The 20,772-nt window shown below is 36.9% G+C and overlaps 2 protein-coding genes across 5 annotated transcripts in view; one reads left to right on the top strand and one right to left on the bottom strand.

The window, feature by feature from the left end:
• Positions 1 to 20,772, top strand: part of LOC6032667 (serine/threonine-protein phosphatase 2A 56 kDa regulatory subunit epsilon isoform) — a 63,804-nt gene that overhangs the window by 26,502 nt on the left and 16,530 nt on the right. For 2 of the 4 annotated variants that reach the window (XM_038250085.1, XM_038250084.1), the window contains exons 2-3: positions 10,470 to 11,711; positions 18,903 to 19,102. In XM_038250085.1, the coding sequence (XP_038106013.1) occupies positions 11,573 to 11,711; positions 18,903 to 19,102 (339 nt within the window). In that variant the 5' untranslated portion in view covers positions 10,470 to 11,572. The remainder of the gene's footprint in view (positions 1 to 10,469; positions 11,712 to 18,902; positions 19,103 to 20,772) is intronic. The other 2 variants (XM_038250086.1, XM_038250083.1) reach the window with 2 other exon arrangements.
• LOC6032665 (general odorant-binding protein 45) lies at positions 5,919 to 6,845 on the bottom strand. The gene has a single exon (XM_001843178.2). It carries the CDS (start codon positions 6,843 to 6,845, stop codon positions 5,919 to 5,921), a length of 927 nt encoding a protein of 308 aa, XP_001843230.2.

The raw sequence follows: 20,772 nt of genomic DNA, 5'->3' as shown, positions 1-20,772 counted from the left end.
TAGAGGTCAAGTTGATGCTGCTGCGGGACTTTGAACCTCTTTTCCCCCCGTTTCAACCGATGATGCCATTTTGGTGAGTTGTGTGTCAAACTGTGCAAAGGTCGTCGTGGTCGTGGGTGCGACCTCCAGCTGTCAGCTGCTGTGGAGTTACATACAAAGACACACAGACAGACATCTTATAGTCTGACGAACGAGCGACTTTCGGGCAACGTAATGTCATGTCGTAAACAGTAATTAAAGTTGGAGTGTTGAAATATTTGCCGGTCGATCAAAATGTATGGGGTAAAGTGAGAGCTTTAAGGGTTTGTTCAAAGAAACCGTAACGTAAGATTTAAAATCTTTATCCAATGTTGAAAAAGAAAGGTGCTTTTTGAAGACATTTTCATCAAGCGTTCCCTCAGATCAGTGGTGCCCGAGCGTTTGGTACGGTATGTCCACGCATCCTTTATCCCCTTTAGATTCTGTAAAATGTGATCCGTTTATAAAATCCTCTCTGCGGCTGATGATTTGTAGAATTTTTAGATGAAGAAGGATTTGGAAGTCAAAATCCAATTCACATTGTCAAAAATGAAAAATCATGTAATTTTTCAAGCTTTCGAATATAAATATTTTAATTATTATCAAATTAAGCCTACTTGAGATGATTGAAAATAAATGTTTTTGGACCTTTTCAAATGTTAGGTTTAACATATTTATTCGAGAGACCACGATACTTAAACTTTTTAAATTAAAAATCGGATATCGAAATTTATGAAAAGTACCTAAATTTTTTATTTTATATCTCAAAATAAAGTATATATATTTTTATCGATTTGGCAAAAAATGGCAACATCTTGTGCCAAATTCAAAAAAGGGGATTTTTGTCATCTAAAACGTTTAAAAAAAGATTTTTCAAAAACGATTATTACTTTTTGTGTGAATTGTCGACTTGAAAAATGCATATTTTTTTAAGTGTAACTTGTTTTTCTGAGAGGTATCTTAAATTCGTTAAAATAGTTTTGGTGGATCTGGCAACCCTGTCAAGCTTTTTTCTACAATTTTGAAAAAAAAAATGCAATTTAAATGTGTGAAAAGTCAGAATCAACTATGGATTTCAACTTATTAAAAATGCATGCTTTTTTAGTCAAAATTTTACAAATTTTTATAAAGTAACAGTGCTGCCAGATTGTCTTACAAAATTCTTTAAAAATAATTTAAATTTTCTTGAGAACTTTTTTTTTGCGTTTCTGAATTTAACAAATAAGTAAGAATAATTTCAAGATCCAAGTGAAACGAAAAATAAACTCCCTCAAAACTTTTCCATGAAAGCTCCCTGCTAGAAATGTTGAAGCGGCGTTTGGGGCGTTGAAATGCGCGACGGAAGTATGTGCAACATGTTCTACTTCCCTCTCGGCAGCAGCAGCTGGAAATGCATTCCATGGTGGGTTTTCCTTTCCTCACAAAGAGAAGGAAAATCCTCGCCCCACGTCGAGTGGGGAAAAGGGTGGGCAAATTTAAATTTTAAATTCGTTTCGTCGCTGGAGCACTTGGAGCAGCCAGCAGCCAGGGTGATGGATTGTTTTTCCGGCATAATTTTGACATTAAATTTGGACAAATGGCAGTGACTTTATGGGAGCAATTTTAGGGTTACATTACCCTAATTTGAAGTGAATTTCGAGCTTGGTTTCGAATTCCAAAAAAAAAATATGATTTTGGTTCTCTTTTCTGTCTTCGATTGAAAATGAACATTTGGGAGGGAGTAAACTTTTGTGACACGGGAATCGGGAAATTGGTTGATTGCCAAACCCAAATCCAAGCTGTAACGAATCTGTTTTTGGAATGTTTTTGAGATGGAGCGAACGTGCTCCGATTGTTTCTCACGTCTGCTCTGATAGATAAAGTTTTCGGGGTTACAAACCTGATTTTTTTTGTCTGAAAACGAAATTGAGTTTTTGGTTGAGCTATTTGTGGAATTGGCAATACAGTTACTGAATATTTAAAATTATCAAAACTTGGCAATTCTAGATAGAAGTCTGAGCTTTACTAAATATATGCAAATCGCAGCATTTCACAGTCTACTAATGAAGCAATCATCAGCGTGCACATTTCCGCTGCATTAAGGAACATCTCACACACATACACCTAAATCATCACCGGTTCACTTCACCTCGAGTGCCGCCCACTTGACATGCCTCTCCTTCCATTCACAACTTTTACCCACCCTAAACACACACATACTCACACTTGTTCTCGACAGTGTGTGGCTCCTGCGGAGCAAATTGCAATTATGCGTTCATTCTTGTTAGGTTTTTTGCGAGCCTTCCTCCACCATTCTTTGAAAAAATCATCAGACCCCAGGAGAAATTACTCTCACTGACATTTACAAAGAAAAAAACGGCAAGAAAACATAAGGTCGAATGGACAAAAGGTCGAAAGCTAACAAAATTAAAAAAAAATCCTCATTGAATTATTTAATTCTTATTCAAAAAAAAATTTTTTTTTGAGAAAAGGTCCAATCTTCTGATGAAGATGTTTTGAAGAATGTAATATTTCTATGATTTTATTTTTTATTTTTTTCAATATAGTTAAATAATCTAGATGTTTTTTTTCTAATCGTTTTTTCACACATACCTAAACAGTATCTTCATAATGTTTTGTGAGAATAAGTCTGAACTGAAACATTTTTTGAAAAATTTCATATTACTGTAATATTGCTGTAAGTTATTTTTTTCCATTCTTTCAAAATAATTTATTCTTGCGAAAGAAAAAGTATCAAAATGAATTATTCTTTTTTTCCGTAACCTTTTTGAGAGTTTTTTTTCCATCCTACCAAATAATGTATTCCTGCTTCTGTAATATTTTTTAAGAGCATGCCCAGTACATCAAAAAAATGTTCTGAGAAAAAGTCTGAACTCAAACATGTTTTGAAAATGTCTTATTATTCCAAAATCATTTATTCTTGTTTCTGCAAAATTTCAGTGAGTTTTTCAATTCTTTCAAAATATTTAATTTATTTATTTTTATAAAATGGTCATTTCAGATTCTGATCGATTTGGTGTCTTCGGCAAAGTTGTAAATGATTTGGACTTTCAAATTTAAGATTCTAGAGTAATTTTTTGAATGGGGTAAAACTTTTTGTTTATATATTTTAGAATGTTGAGCTTGTTTTTTTTAATAATTCGTTTCAATCTGAAAATATGATATAAATCTCTCTTGAGTAGTAATCTTAAGGGGTTACATACATGTAGAAAATCACAAAACTTCATATTACAGAAAATTTATTAAATCCACTTAAAAGATAACTTTCAATCACTCCTGAAAGTTTCATGAAGATATTTTATGATTTAACTGAGTTAGAGATGATTTAAGCTCAGAATTTTGCCATGCGCAAATCAAACTGTCTAACTTTCTGAGCGTTTTTCTCTGAACACCAAGTTGATTTACGGGTGCCACGATATCTCGAGATGGTACGGACCAAATTGGCTGAAATTTTGGGTGAAGACTCCCAAGACATATCCCGTGTGCATGACGAAGGCTGATTTTGAAATTTTGAATTTTCAAAAAATACAAAAATCAAAAACTGGCAATTTTTTTATACAGAAAAATATTTTTATCTTTTTTTAAAATAAACTTTTTGAAAATCGGCCTTCGTCATGCACACGGAACCGGTTTAACGAGTCTTCACCAAAATTTTGAGCCGATTTGGTCGAAGCAATGTTGAGATATCGTGGCACCCGTTTTTTTTTTAAACTGCTGACTTTAAATAGCTATATCTCGGCAAATGTCTTCAAATTTGTTTTGTTTATAGATGAATATGTATATTTTAATGCCCTGAAAACAGATTTTGAAAAAAGTTTAAGTGAGTGCTCAAACCAACCTCTGACATTTTTGCCGATTTACATGTATGTAACCCCTTAAGTGGCAGGGTTATAAGTCGTCTTCCAACATTTTTCCAACGATGAGTATTATGTGGACTCCGGAGCTTATTCCAAATCCTATCCAAATAGACTTTATTCAGTTTTGAAAAACTAAGAAATGTTTACTTAACCCTCTACTGCCGAAATATTTTTTCGAAAATTTTTATTTTTCCCGTGTTCAGGAGGTCATTTTGAGCAACTTTTGTTCTACGAAAAACTTTTCTTCTCTTGTTTTATGTTTATCTTGTTTCGTTTTTAGTATTTTAATTTGCATTTATCTTGTCTATTTTATGTTTGTTTTTGGTAGTATTTGGCCTATTCTACCACCTCCTATCTTTACATTTTGCCTATCTAATTTTTTCATGTTTTACTGTCACTTTTTCAATTTTTTGCTTGTTTTCGACATTTTCTGTTATAAAATGGTACCATAATCATTTCAATTGTAACAAAATGCGTAAAGGCATAGTCTGGGACACTAGAAAAATTACTGCATACTTCTTTTTACTTAAAATATAGGAAATGTTAATAAAAAACACAGCCAAAGTTGACCCCTAAAAAAATATCATTTTTAAAAACATTAGCAAAGTCACATAAAACAAGTAAAACTTCCAACCCATACATTTTCTAAAATTTTAAGAGTTCTTCTTTCCAATGCTTTTTAATTATCAAAAATTGGTTAAAAATGGATCTTTGGCGATTTTTTAAATCGAAGCCCGTCTAAAGGCGGGGTTGGGTTGTAGAGGGTTAAGTTTTCATTGATGTAGATAGGGTTGACAAATCTTATGACTGTTTGTGTAGGTCGTTAAATTATAAGATGTTTTTTGTTATTTTTCGTTATTTTGCTTGTGTGCTTTCTAAATCAAATTTAAAGCAGTTAACAATAGATTAATTCTTCCACTTTTGTATTTAAATTTTTTGTGGGTGTACGCTCTGCTATTGTTGTGCATAATTTCAAGGATGGAAATTGCCTTCTTTTCGCTGTTTTTCTGCTTTTCTCGTCATTTACAGAAAATGATGGTTCATGGAGTTAGTTAATATTTTTTTAAATTTAAAATGAAACATATTATTAGGGTGCAAAAACTATTTATAACTTTTTCAAAAATAACTGAACAAATTTATGTCAAAATTCAATGATTTAAAAAATCACATTAACAAATATCTACATTTTTTTCGGGTTTGCTGCGCAACCGAAGGTTATGGGTTTAGCAATGCTGCCGCAGCTATGCAGAAATCACTCAGAAACAGAACTTCCGGGGTGCAGCTGCAGTTGCTACATTCTGGTTAGGTCTGATGGAAGCAATCCACATCTGGATTATCCTCGAGTGAAGCAATATGGCGGTGAAAGAATTAGATTTGATTTTGTGAAAAATAAATCGTGCAAAACATTTCTAGTCCTGCATTTGAGACTTTTTTCTAGCGTTTCTTTTTGCGAATTTTGCGCGAATAAAGCAACTGCTTCCCCCGACTGTCACGTGCCAACCGTTACTGCAAGCTTAATTAGGCAAGTTTACATTTCGCACGTATTTTCGTCGGCCTTTTGTAAATCTGATGGTGGAAAAAAATCTTTACGGTGAATGAGAATGTTTAAATGTTTTCATTTCCTTTTTCAAGCTTGTTCAAAACGTGACTTTTTTTTAAATATGTGTTTCTTTTAAATGCAAAAAAAAGATTTTTTTGTAATAAGCACCTTGCAACATAAATAAGAAGAAAAAAACAAACTAAAATTAAATTGCTGCTGCGCGCGTTTCTCTATAACCTTAATAAGTCATGGCTAATTAATTATGCATATGAGGGTGTAAATGTGTACGTGGTTGTTGCAAGAGATAAAACTCCCATTTGCAAACAGCAACAGAAGCAGTAGTATGAGCGTGTTCCAGCAGTCTTGTTACAAAGATGATGATTTTTTTTTTGTTTAAGAAATGCTTATGGAATGAAATAAAACAAATTGATTTTTGTATTTTCACTAAAATTGGAGTTGGTTTATATCGCGTTCGAGATCATATCAACATGTGATGTTAAAATTTAGCACTGTCCATTGTAGCAGAAGTTTAGTTTCGGAAATGGCGAGCTTTTAAACCCCGCCACAAAACCCGTTCCACGAGCTTCCCCAATAAGTGGTTTAGTTTCCTCCAGATATTCCTTGGCAGCAAGTTGCACAATTTGGTAGCCAGCCTCCTGATGATCGTGGCACTGCTTGAACGTCTGCCACATCCGCTGGGGTTCCTCGTAGCACTGCTCCCTAACCTGCCGCTGGCACTGTTCCACCTTTTCGCTCAGAATGTCGGTGACGTTAAACTCGGTCGCAACGTGCTTCAGGTTGAATCCGTACTTGGGATCGTAGTATCCGGCCCGGATACAGTGCACGTACAATACGTTCTTGAAGTGCTCCTCGTCGATCAGCTTTCCGATGCTGAACTGTTCCACGATTGGTCTGGGAATGTTCGCGATCGTGACGGCGTCCCGGAAGAATTCACGCCGAGTTTCCAGACTGTTTGGGATGTACTGAGGCTCCTCTACCACATTGCCATAGTATCGATAGTAGCACTGGAACGCCTGGTAGGCGCGTTGCTCAACCTGGACTATCGGCAGCGGATCTACGTTTTCGCGAAGGCAGTTGTCCGTTCGACTCTGGTAGCAGGTGTCCGACTGGATCGGCGTGAAGAAGTTGACGATTGCGTGTGTTTTCACACCGGTTTCGTCGTCCCACACATTCAGGTTCAGCAGGATGCAGCGAACGAGCTTCCGGACCTGGTCCTCACACGGATATCCCTCTCGGATGTAGCGCGCCAACGTGGCCGAGTCCAGACGTAGATATGTCGCACATTGTTCCTGCGCCTCAGACAGGGACTTCTTGAGGGCTGGCGTCCAGTGGTTGGCACCTTGCACTGGGAGAACTACGGAGACCGCTGAGATTGCCAAAATTGCCAACAAACTCTTGAAGGTCTTCATGATGTCTGTTGAGTTGGACTTGGGAACAACCCAAGTTTTATACCCTGGTGCAGGAAACAAACTAGAAATGTGTCAAAATAAAGGTTTTGGTTTCTTAGAAACTTCCGGGCTGCGTAGCGTTAGTTGTTACTTATTTCACGTAACAAAATTTTGCGTAAAAGCCGATGTTTGTCAAAACATCAGTTCAGTAAAGTGGATTCAACTTAGGTCACAGAAATACACATTTCGTAACGGTATAGCAGAACTTTACTTAAACTATAGTCAGTATTGAACTGTCAACTTTTAAAATTATTTGAAAAAAATATCTTTAAAGAACTTTTTCAGTGTTGTTCGGAATGTTGGTTCCAAAAGCCATATTCAACAAGGTTTAAAAAACGACCTGCAAAAGGTTATTTCATAATCAATTCTTATAACAAGGATTGTAACAACTTCAATTATTCTTAACCGTCCTTTTTATCGGCTTGGCAGTCGTGTGGCAAAGATCAAAAACGGTTGATATACAGTGCCATCCCGTTTTTGACAAGAAAAACTAAATTTGCCGATTTTTCTGACACCAATTTTAAAAATATTTTTTAGTTTCTTAAATTCAAATAATGTATAATCAATGTATTTAATTGAAAAAAAAAACACAACTTGGGGCGATTCATAAATGACTAAACGATTTTAGGGAAAAAAATGACTAATCAACAAAAATGGAATAATCACAAAAAATCATTTTCGCTTGCTAACTTTCTTCACCCGCGAAAGAGAGAGGAGGCGAAACATGCTAAAGAAAATCGCTCCCGAACTTTTCGGAAAAATCAATCACTTGATGATTTTTTGTGATTTTCATTATTTGCACCACTTAAATTAATTTAATTTGATTTGTTTACATGCATTTTTCATCTACGAAACGTGACAAGCCATTTTTTTAACACCTTCAAGTTTAGTAGTGAAATCGATATTTCGCCGAATAATCCAGGATGATTTTTTTTTGGTTTCATTTAGCCGATCTTTCGTGCGCGAGAGAGGAGAGCCAAGCTCCCTTCCGATTTTTTTTTCTCTCAATGAGCGTCAACAGATTTTCTTTTGATGAAGATTCTTCCATCTCTGCTAACTAATGGATCTGGGCACGCATTAATCACGTAAATATATCATGACAAAAAACTCACTGAATTGTACCGTTTAATGTTTGAGAAAAACATGTAATTAATTCTGGTTTGCCTGTCAAAAATATATCTTTCGTTCATTACGTGATTTATGGATGGTCCCCAAATATCTACCATATCTACCCATCACCTGGAAAAGTGAACGTTGTTGATGGATGGTTCCCAGACAAACATAAATAAAAAATAATATTTCATAAAATTCAGTTTTGGAAAGTTTGCCTACTCTGCAAACAAAATAATAAAATGGTTACACGGATAAAAAATCAAATTTTTTACCTCACTTTTTATCACAAAACTACAATTGACAAACTTGTTTTAGTAGACAAAAAGTGCCAACATTTAAGATACAGATCATAATGGACGTTCTTATTTTAACTAAATTCAGTTTTTTTAAACTATATTGAAAAAATAAAATTTAAAAAAAACATTACTTAATCCACCTTTAGGTGGTTGGTGCCTTCCTCACGTTCATAAAGTGAATACACTACACAGCGTATAAATAACACTTATTTTTATCAAAATATCTGAGAACGGCCTCAAAAAAAGTGTATTGAAAACACTAAACTACTTATAACTTTTGATACGGTTGTCAGATCTTCAATTTTTTGGGCTCGTTGGAAAGGTCTTTTGGTTACCTATCCAACGATGTGTCGCATAATAGATCCGGACAACTTTTTCATCAAAATATTTGAGATCCGGCCTCAAAAAAGTGCATAAATAACACTTAACTGCCCATGTTCACATAAATGTCCCATATGCAAAAACAGCAAGCTGAGAAAAACGCAAGGGAAGTTTGTCCCACACATAAGGCTACGTGTTAAGTTTTCACAAAAAAACAGGATTTCCTCTTGATTTCTAGAACAAAGTACTGGATGTTATAGGCTCTTTTGAAAGAGCTCACGATTTTGAACAAAACTGTATCAATAACTCAAAAGTGATGAAAATGCATATGGGACATTTATGCGATCATGGGCAGTTAAGTGCCCATAACTTTTGATGGGATTGTCAGATCTTCAATCTTTTGGACGCGTTGGAAAGGTCTTTCAAATACCTTTCTAACAATATATAGCATGACGGGTTTTCTGACAAAAACCACCCTTTTTACAATCTTCCGAAGTTTAGCTAAAATCGTTTTTTTAGCATATCATTTGAAGTACTTTGCAAAACTTCATAATATTAACTAGGGTCTTGTGGGACCCCAAAACGGATCGAATGAGACCAAAACAGTCTAAATCGGTTCAGCCAGTCCGGAGATAATCGAGTGCATATTTTTGGGTGCACGGACTCACATCCAGACACACGCACAGACATTTGTTCAGAATTTGATTCTGAGTCGATAGGTATACGTGAAGGTGGGTCTAGGAGGTCGAATAAAGAAGTTCATTTTTCAAGTGATTTTATAGCCTTTCCTCATTAAGGTGAGGTAGGCAAAACAAGTAACCAAACAATTGAATTACTCAATTGAAATTTTAATAAAGTACACCGTTTTCTAAATTAATTTTTTCGACTAGAAAAAGCTAATTGAAAATGGCTCATAAATATCTCCATTTTTTTATTTGTATTGTTGAGCCGATCTATATTTATTCAATAAAAAAATTAAAAGCTATTCGCCAAGTTCTTTGTCATATTGATCATGTGTTACATAACCGCCTGTATCTTTCTTTACTAGAAATCACAACTCCGCTACCAAATTTTGAACCGTCTGAAACTTTTATATTGTGTTTCCGTATTCAGGTGGTGGTGTTTATGTTAAAGACATGACCTATATGACAAAGAACTTTGCAAGGCACTCTTCAACTACATTTCTCTTTGTGTAACCGAGTTGTGGTTAATTGGGCTGATCTGAAAGTGACAAATGTTTTTTTAGGGCAAAGTTTTGTGTCAAAATCTAAAGCATTGCTCAAAGCAATGACACTGCTCTCACCTACGTTTAGAACCACTACAATTTGCAAACAAGCTCACATGACACAAATATTGTGATTGCAGGGTGGGAAAGAAAGGAGGTAGGTAGGTCACAAAACGTGTGAATATGCTCTCACTGACAAATCGATTACCGCCTCGTTGAGGAGAAGCTTGCGTTTGAGTTCTAAGAGTTTGCAAAGTAAAGTCTAGAAGAAGAAGAAGCGCAAGCAGGTTCTGTTTGGATTGACGTCATCAACGCCGTTGTCGTCGGTCGTCATCACCGTTGTGTAAAAGCCGGCAGCGCACGAGAATCGATATGAAAACATTTTCGGTTTGCTGATGTCTCCTTTTTTTGTATTCTGCCCAGGGTAGAGCACTCTATGTTGGGGGGTTTGTTCCAAAATTTCACACGCAAAGCGCCGAACCGTCACGTCCAAACACACGCCAATTTCCAACCCTCACGTGCCAATTACCCTGCCAATAACAGCAATCAATCGACGCCCGCGAGTTGTGAGTTGTGCAAATGTGTAATTTATAATCATTTTTCCCTTTTCCGTTTTTCCTTTTTTTGCAGGCCATATGTGTGAACACAAGCAACAACAACTACAACCGCAACACCAGACAAGATGATCTAAATTTACGTGCGAGCTTCGCACCGATCGCGCGCTCTGGTTGAGGGTTCGGCGAAAGGGAAGACGACGGAGAAGAAGTTTGTCGCAGTTGGACCAGTTTTTGGGGAGGAACCCCGCGTCATGGTCGTGGAATCAATTTGTCGCCGCCACTGATGGTGATTTGCCTTAAATTGGTGGTGTGTAATTTGATCAGTGTTTTTTGGCAAGAGGAAAAAGAAGAAGATTAGTAAAAAAGGCAGCCTCCGATCGTTTGAAGAATATGGCAGCAGGCAACAGTGAAATCATCATTCCCGCTAAATTCGTTTTGTTTACTTAATTTTGCAGCACGTGACACACGGATGAACGTCGATTTTTGTTTTGGTTTTTGAAAAAAGTGCAAAAAGTAAAAGAAGGAGCGAAATAAAAGAGTGGTTTAAGTTTTAGATTGTAAGTGCAAATAGTAAGAAATTGTATAAAGAAGTAAAGCAAGTGCTAATTGTAAGATATCAAGAAGCTGATAAAGGGGAAAGGAATAAATAACAAGTGATAAATAAAAAAAGAGAGAAGAAGAAAAGTAAAGTTATCGAGAGAATCATAAAGTATCCTGAAACAAGAAGAAGATAAAGATAGCAGCCCACACACAAAAAGAAGAATCAATCACACAAGCACACTCCAACCGTTTGTGTGTGCGTGAGTGAGTGTGAGTGCGACCCTGTGTGCGTGTGCTGCTGGTGTGGGCGTGAATGAGTTTGTGACGGACGGCTAAAAGTCGCGTAACATCAACAATAGAGAAGACTACTCGTTTTCCTGTTTTTTTGGACGACGAAGACGACGACGATAACTGCAAGAATAAGAAGAACCACCGCCTGATCTCCCTCCACCCACAAAACAAAAAACCATCGAGTCATCATCACCAACTGGAACAATAAGAACAACAACAACAACTCACCAAAACACACACTCACATCCAGTGGGACGGGACGAGATCAGCATCCCGACCTCTTGGCTGTAAGGAAGCAGAACCAACCAGAACCGGAACCAGCCAACAACAACACACACACATACAATGTCGTCCGGAACGTTCGTGGACCGGATCGATCCGTTCGCCAAACGGTCGCTCAAGAAGAAGGGTAAAAAATCTCAGGGCTCATCGCGGTACAGGAGTTCACAGGACGTGGAGCTGCAGCAGCTGCCGTCGCTGAAAGGTGAGTCAATAACAACATTTCTTTCGATTCTAATGCATGATTTTGACGTTATCCAACATATGATGTGAAAGATTTCAAAAGAGTTCAAATGAGATGTTAAAAGAGAAATGATCATTCTCGAACATTCGTGCTGCTATAACTACCTTTTCATCGAATCACCTTTGTGGCTATCTTTATGCCGGTAGGCCTGGCCATTCGAAAAGAAAGATCGAACCAGCATTCTCTGGGACGTTTTAAGTTTCTTGTGACATATTTTCTGCAACCATTTTTTTACGTAAAATGCAACATTATCGCCGACCATATTTTCGTCGAGCGATATAGCTGATGTTATCGTTATAGAAATACGATAATTTTAACAGCGATATCTGAGGATAACTCATTCAAAGTAACTTTAAAAAAATAAACCAACAGATTCTTCTTTAAACTTTTAAATGATATTTACATTTAATTAAAGTGTTTTAACTTTGGACAGGGTTGCCAAATCTTCGATAACATTTTTATTTCAAAAACAAAAATCTTCAAAATAGTTAGAAATCCCCCTGTAAAATAAACCTTAAGACCTTAAAGACCTTCAAAACTACACAATAAAAAATATGTAAATTTGGAATATGTAATTTTGGAAGGTTGAATCTCACCTCTTTTATGATGTAATTTTATCTCAATTTAGACTGAAAACGTGACATTACACCAGAAAAGAAGCAAAATTACACATTTTCACTTACAAACATGTGCAGTGCACTGTCCATACTTGCATAAATGCACCGTGCGTATTGACGTAGACTTACGTCTTTGTCGAAGGTACTGGGGTGTCATTCCAAAAAACCCGGGCCGAAGGCCCTGGATTACTGCGTCATCCGTCAAACGCTTATATCTTCCTTCCCTCTAATCGAATCGACACGATTTATGTGCCATTCGATTGGAAAATTATTCAGCAATTTGCTATAAAACTTTCATTGTTGGCAAAATAGTTTAACTATTGAAACAATTGAATGTTTTAAAATGTTTTCAAAATGCAGAGATTTTGCAAGCAAAATGAGCGCTTCCCACTCACGGACGGGAATGTCAAGTACCTATTTTGAGGGGAAAATCATCCGACCAACGCGACCGAGTGTCGGACGCGAAAAAGGAGGGGAAGTAGCGGGCCGAAATCATACATAAGAACGTGCGCCAGAGCCCATTCCATCATTCACGTCTCAGACGTCGGACCGGCAGCAGCAGCAGCAGCAGCAGGAAAGCTCAGCCCAGAGCAGCAGCAGCAGGAGAGACCAGAGCAGCAGCAGCAGGAGAGAGGACCAGAACTGGAAAAGAAGTGCGCATCGCCTTCTCGTCGTCACCGTCAGCCAGTTGCCTCTCGATGGCCGGACCGTTAGGATCTTTCGTGGTTGCTGTGGTTCGGAGGTGCTTCAATCCCCATCCCTCGTCCCACCCGGGACGAGGCATCAACAAGATGAGGCGCGCGCCTGCTGCCTTCCGCCGAAAAGCATCTCGTGGGTCAAGCCTTGGTTGTTAAACAATCGGGACATCCAACTAGCTCGTCGCATTCGCGGCGAGCGCTTCTGAAAGATTTACGTCTCATCAAATTCTAGTGTTGAAAGAGTTGCCCTCGTCCCACCCGGGACGAGGCAGCGAGCTAATTTGAATTTAAATTTCAGGAACAAATTTTGGTCTTCGGGGCGACAGATTGCACAGCTTTCTGAGGCTGCTCTCGCCCCCAACCCCTATGCCCCTCTCCCCTCCCCCATTCGGCTCGCTAAAATTCCTTCGTCTCTTTCTTTCCTCTCTTTGCCGTTCGAATGGGTGTTCCTTCCAATATATATAGCTAATTCTTCAAATTAATATATGGAAAACCCACATGTCCACATATCTAAATTTTACGTAAGTCTACGCCATTCCGGTTATGTCTGTGACATAACTACTTTGACTTTTTTAATCACTTTTGAGTTAATGAAACAGTTTGGTTCTAAGTTATGTTTTCTTTCACTAGAATAAAAAATAAGCAGTATTTTTATCTTTAACACTGGAGGAAATTCTATCATTAAACGAAAGTTACACATAACCTTATTTGTGGGACAAATTTGGTTATTTTATGTATTTTTTGATCTGGAAGATACTTGTCCACACAAGTCTCCATACTAAAAAATGGCTATTGAAATATTCAAAAATGTGTGAGATCGGATTTTCCCGTTTTTGAAAAAAAAATTTCACGCAAATGAAAAACATTTAAAAAAATCTTATTTTTGATTATGTTTTAGGAGACAAAAATAGCTTTTTTGGGTAGCTCAAATTTAATTTGGCAGTGTTGCCAAATTTAAAAAAAAATCATAGTTTAAAAAGCATGAAAAAAAAATTAAAATCTAATTTTCAATCAAAAAGTATTTTTTTATAAAAATGAGTTTTTTTTGGTTAAAAACTTGACTCGTTTTTTTTACCTGAAGAAGTACATAGCAAAAAATCCGATGGTATAATCGCATGCAAAAGCATGCACATCACCTTCGTCAAAATAAACACTTAATATGTACATGTACAATTTTTACAAAAAAAAAGTTGCAACCGACGGGATTCAAACCCGGCACCAACAGTAAGGACTGGCGCCTTAGCCCACTCGGCCATCAGACCGATGAAAATCTGTAAGGATAAACGCATATATGAGCTTGACATTTCGTTCAAGTAGGTTTACCATACTGATGGGCTACATATTTCAAGATGTAAAATTACATAAATTGCATAAAATAATGCAATATTTATTTTACACCCAGGCCTTTTACACGCAGCTGGATTACTACTTTTTTAGCTGTGTATCCGTTCTCAAAATAAAGATTTTTGAAAATTTCAAACGCCTTTTTGTATGGACAGACCTATTTAACAAAAAGCCATATAAAGGACATTATCTTCATACAATTTTCTGAGATCCGGCCCAAATAATCCAGCAAAATAAGCAGCCAATCTTTAGATAGTGTTGCCAAATTTTCAAACTTTTTAAATCTGAGATAATTTTCAAAAGAACTTAATCTTGCTTGAAAACGCCCCAAGGTTACGTCCTATTGTAAATTTACCTAAGAATCAATGTGTTGAATGGAAATTGAAATTTTAGTTGAATACTTTTACTACTCTATGAAAGTAATACATTTATTCGGTAAACAACGTTAATTACATACGTGTAAAAGGATTGAGCGTGTGAAATTATATGTAAAATTACATCCAGAAATGTGTACCTTCGGGACCATCCATAAACCAAGTGGACACTTTTTCTGAAAATCTGTAACGAAGCCTCGATTATCCGAAGTTTCGATTACCCCCCTTCGTGGACAATTGTCCATACAAAAAATAACTTTTTTGTATGGATCGTGGACAATCGCCATACCCCCCCTCCCCCCTCACCCCCAAAAAGTATCCACGTGGTTTATGGATGGTCCCTACCTGACCGAAATGTCAAGCTCAAACAGCCGTCAGTCCTGTTTCTGTGGGGGTTGGGTTTAAATCCCGTCGGTTCCAACTTTTTTTATGTGTAGAAAAACTGTTCATGCAGTGTGTAATATTAGGTGACTTTTCTCACAAAGTGTTGCGCATGGTTTTGCATGCGATTTTATCATCGGATTTTCTGCTGTGCAGCTCAAAACACCTTCAAAAGGTTACGTTAGATATTATGTTGAGCGGTAAAATTTGATTCTTAGAAGTTACTATGAAGGTAAACATATTGGGAGTTTTTAGCAGGGAATTTGGATATATTTGAGTCAGAAACACAGCTAAAAAAGTAGTAATCCAGCTGCGTGTAAAATAAATATTGCATTATTTTATGCAATTTTATGTGATTTTACACCCTGAAATATGTAGCCAATCAGTATGGATCAATCGGACCCGTGTGGATCAATCGGACCGCGCACTGGACTCACAATCCAGAGGTCGACGGTTCGAATCCCGCGGCGGGCGCTCTAAAATTCTTTGTGTAAATATGGGTATTCGGCGCCGTCGCTCCGTGCCATACTTTCATACACTTAGGAGCCCAGGGCGGCGAAGTCCTTGTAGATAAAAAGGAAGACACTAGTGGTTGGTACTAGCAATGGTGGCCGACAGCTATAAAGTCAACTTCGTTTCAGTATGGTAAACCTACTTGAACGAAATGTCAAGCTCATATATGCGTTTATCCTTACAGATTTTCATCGGTCTGATGGCCGAGTGGGCTAAGGCGCCAGTCCTTACTGTTGGTGCCGGGTTTGAATCCCGTCGGTTGCAATTTTTTTTTGTGTTTGCAAAAAAATTACATGCTGTGTGTAATATTAAGTGTTTATTTTGACGAAGGTGATGTGCATGTTTTTGCATGCGATTTTACCATCGGATTTTTTGCTGTGAAGGTGTGTAATTTTCCATTTTTATATGTGTAATTTCACTGTTTTAATAAAGCTAATTTAAACTGTTACAATTGGTATACTTCCTTTTTACCTGTGTAGGATTTAACACAGCGACACACAAAGGTCAACACTGCCGTAGTACGGCCAAATTGGGCACCCACCTTCCTCTTACTACCCTCAAACAACCGAGCAAAGTGACGCAGAGTGGGATGAATGTCCGGAGCCGTGTCCATAATGTAATGTAAACATTCCGCAGGTTATAACAAGGCAGCACCCCCTTCTCTTTCTCTCTTGGAGAAATGGAAAAAGCCAAAAGTGGTGCTCCCGTCCTCCATCTCTTTTGTGTGCACTTGAAGTTTCTATCGATATTATTATTATTGTTTTTATACTACTGCGAGCAAGAGCCGAGCTGGTTTTGCATTATTTATTGGTCTTGCTCTCTCCTTTTAACGATATCGTAATTGTGAGTGTATGTGTGCATGTATGTGCGAGCAATCTACGATTGAAGTTTGTTATTGTTTCAGTCGGAGTTACACACATACACCGAGAAAGTGACTGACAGAATAAAAGATTGAATTTGGATTGCACTTTTGCAGTATAGTGCTCTTCCCAAGTAACATTTTAGGCTTTATCAAAGCTGTCACAACCGCTATAAAACCTATCAGCCAGAACCAACATTAAAACCCCTTAGTCGTAACAAACTCCCCAGAACCTTGATAAACCCCACTTAAAACCCAAAAGGACCTCCGCAAAAGGTTGTTACGGCCTATTTATAAAACCTACATAGGAGTTCAAGGCTTTAAAACTGAATCCTAACAACATCCTCAAAGCCTAGATAAAACCTTTGTTAAAACCTAGTCAGGAGTTATGGAAAAATGACATGTCATACGTCTTCAAACGTCTTATGCCAAATAGGTTTTATTTTGGCAAAAATAAGTCTTCGTCTTGCCAAATGAAAATATGGAGATGGTTGTCAAAAATGGCGATGATAAATAATAGATATTAGAGGTAATCCAAATAATTTGAAAGCTTATTTCTCACAATTGATGGCTCAAATTCAGCTGCGGTTGAAATTTTATTGATAAATGTAGGGTAGATAGAGCTAAAAAATTCAACTCGCTTCATCAAAAATCAATATTTTGTAATCATAGTGTTTAATGTTAAAAAATATTTTATTGCAATTCTTTGAAAAAAATGTTCAAAATATTTTTAAACATCTATCGCTATATAAATCATACCAGAAATTCAGCATAAATGTGTGTTTTCATCAAATTTAAATCAAATTTTTCAGTTTTCTATTTTTTCAATCAAGATGGCGGTCAATCATATTCAATCAGAGCACGCGTCTAGCGCCATATTTATGCACTGCTATTTGGCCGCGATAAATGCTCTTTAAGGAGCTTATGGTTTTAAGTGAGCTTTTTACATGCCTAATTGTAATTGTAATTGTAATTTTATTGAAACGATATCCTGTTAGTTTACACTGTATATCTGTATATCATGGCACTTGACAGCTACAACACCCTAGGTTTTAACAAAGCATGCGATAAAACCGTTTGGCATGGCATTGCCATCTGGTTTTCAAGCCTCTGTTAAAACTTTCATAAAACCATATTGAAAGCCAGTCGGCTTTTATTTCCACCCGGTTTTATGTCCGAAGCATAAAACCTTGTTAGAACCTATTAATTAGCTCTTGCTTGTTGGTTGCGATGAATGCCCAAATAAAACTATTAGGCAATCAAGATGCTACAATAAACCCTTAATAAAACTTGGTGGTGGCTAGTTGGTTTAAAAATGTTACTTGGGTTTTCTAGTGTGTGCGAGTACTTTATTTAATAAAAGTTCAATGATGCAACGCAGTGTGAGTTGGTATTATTCTACCACCACCACCACATTTGGGGGTATTTTGCCAGTTGAAGTTTATTATGTTTTTGACCCCCTTCCAAACTGAACTGCATTGCATTGAGCTCATACAACTTTGACCGTTTGTTTACATTACACCCTATACAAACTGTTTGAACGGTGGTGGAGGAGGAGAGGCATTTGGAAAAACAAAGCAGAGTTTGAAATTTTAATACGGTTACGGTTTACGGTGGCCGGAATGCAGCAGAGCCGAAACCGATTCGCGCAACCAATTGTGATGCCGCATAACCTTGGTGTGAATTGGAATAGGGTGAAGGGTTTAATTTTGGACACAGATTCATGAATCTTCTTCTTACACGTCTGAAAAAAAAAAATTAAATAAATGAGATTCAATATTTAACATAACAACTAAAATGTTCAAAGTCCAACGTTCAAACACTTACCCTAGCCTCAAACGAGTTGAAGGTCGTCTCGCGCGTTCTTCGATGCTCGTTTGTTGGTTGGTGATAAAGGGACTGGAACCAATTTCGGTACGAAAATCACAGGTGAATTATGGAAAATATATACGATGAGTCAGCGCATAAAATTGCTGCTGCTGCAAAAGCCAAAATGCTATGGGGGAAATTCAAAGTCAGCGAAAAGTTCAAAACAAGTTTGAAACGACGACATGGAAGTTTTATCCTTTTGCCATAAATTAAGGAAGTTTAAAAAGAATGTTGTTCTGAATTCTACAAACAAAATGTTATGTTTTATGATTTATAATAAAATTATAGACAATTAGAATATAGAAGCATTAAGTTGAGGATAATTTCTTCCAGGATGTCTAGACCTACGCCAAATCTTGCATTAGAGAGAAAGAGACTACCTTCATCTGCTGATAAGAAGCCTCTTCCCACCATCCAGACAAAACAAAACCGCCTCAGTCCCGGAACTCTGATAAAAATCGTTCACCTTTCTTTCTCCTTCCCCCTCCCCTTCACAGTGGACTGCTCCAGCTTAGAGCAGGAGGAGCTGTTCATCCGGAAGCTGCGGCAGTGCTGCGTCTCGTTCGACTTCATGGACCCGCTGTCGGATCTCAAGGGCAAGGAAATCAAGCGGGCGGCGCTGAACGACCTGTCGGCGTACATCACACACGGCCGCGGCGTGCTCACGGAAAACGTCTACCCGGAGATTATCAAAATGGTGAGTTTTCCAAATCATCAATTTAAAGGAAAAAATCATTCAAAAGAGTTTAAAGAGGGGGGTGGTTTTCTCAGTTAGTCAGACGACCTCCGGGGAAAATGTTGCCCCACAGTGTCTTTGTCCAAGAATCGCAGAGGAAAGATCTTTGTGTCTGGGCAGCGGCGTTTGGTTGTTGGTTTTAACTGAGCATTGCTACAGTTGAACTGAGTTCTGTTTATTGGCTGGTGCAGTTTTCACCTTTGGGTCAAATTTCTTCGCGTTTTCTTTGGATGAATTTGTGAAAAAGTGGTACGTGACTCGGATATGGACCAATCTCAGGAGGAGGATGAGGAGTTGGTGGAGATCAATTCTAAAGTAAGGTTTTATGAAGTAAAAGTTGCAATCACACGACTATTGTGAATCTTTGTATGATTTATTTTAAAATACTTCAAAACACCATTTGGAAACACCTTTTTTGAAAATTTCGATTATACATTCCGATATCATTTTCTTTTTGAGAAAAATATTTTCAACTTCTTTGTAACTGTTAATATTTGTTCACTGTTTATTTATTATATATCTATAAAAAAATATGATTTTTCAACTTTGTATGCCTTCAACGATTAAGTAAAAAAAATCGCAGAGGATCCCCTGAAAGTGATATTCCATTGCGGGAAACTTTGTTTGCAAGCTATACAACTTTGACTGTTTTGATTTTCTCGAGTTTATAAAATATTTTTTCAAGAAAAAAAATGTTGAGGCTTTGGATAGCAAAAGGTCGTAAAACTTTCGGGAAAATATTTAAAAAAAGTTGGTTTTGGAAATTGCGGCAGTACTATGAAGATCACTGTTCTATGAAATGTTCGAATGCATCTGTTAAAAAAAAACAAATAAAATTGTCTTACTTTTCGAAATATCCAAATTGAAGTTTAACCCTTTCAGGCCTGATGGGTCATATATGACCCAAAAATTAAAATTTCCAAAACTAGCCTATAATTTTCGTATGGTCGTAAGAATCAATTTCCCATCACCAAATAAAAACAGATTTTTTTTTTGAAAATTCAGGCCTTAAAGGTTTAAAACATAGAATAAGTTTAAACAAGTTAAAAGTCCTCCTTACACTTTAAAAATTTAGCAAAATCGAATGTAAACTGCTAAAACATGTTGCCAAAGGCATATTTCAAAGATTAACGTTTTATCACTCATCATTGAAAATGTCTGGTTTGAAAAGTGCACTTGTATCAAAAAGTATTACTTTACGACACTATTTTGGTTTTTGAACAAATGTTTGACTGAAAAATCTTATGCAAATATGTCTTTTATTCAGAATTATATGCAACTCGTTGCGAAACTCGATTTTGTCACCACTCGTCGCTCAAAAATATTTATTTACGACCATATCAAATGTTAGGGTAAATTTGAACTTTTTGAAAATATTTTTAACTGAAAGCTCGGAAAATTCATAGTACTTTAATTTTTTGCCTTTCTCGCCTTACTGAGGAAAGGCTATAAAATCACTAAAAAAATAACTTCCTAATTTGACGTTCTAGACCCACCTTCACGTATGCAAATCGACTCAGAATCATATTCTGAGCGAATGTCTGTGTGTGTAGGGATGTTATTCGAAAAACTGGTTGAATGGATTTCTGCCGTTTTAGTCTCATTCGATCCGTCTTGGAGTCCCATAAGTC

Source organism: Culex quinquefasciatus, chromosome 1, assembly GCF_015732765.1.
Source record: "Culex quinquefasciatus strain JHB chromosome 1, VPISU_Cqui_1.0_pri_paternal, whole genome shotgun sequence".
NCBI classification, from domain to species: domain Eukaryota; kingdom Metazoa; phylum Arthropoda; class Insecta; order Diptera; family Culicidae; genus Culex; species Culex quinquefasciatus.
The sequence above is the reverse complement of the archived record's forward strand: the minus strand, read 5'-3'. Positions and strand labels throughout refer to the sequence as shown.

Bases quoted from the DNA above. Each gene is read 5' to 3' on its own strand.
- LOC6032665 (XM_001843178.2), bottom strand. From the start codon at position 6,845: ATGAAGACCTTCAAGAGTTTGTTGGCAATTTTGGCAATCTCAGCGGTC.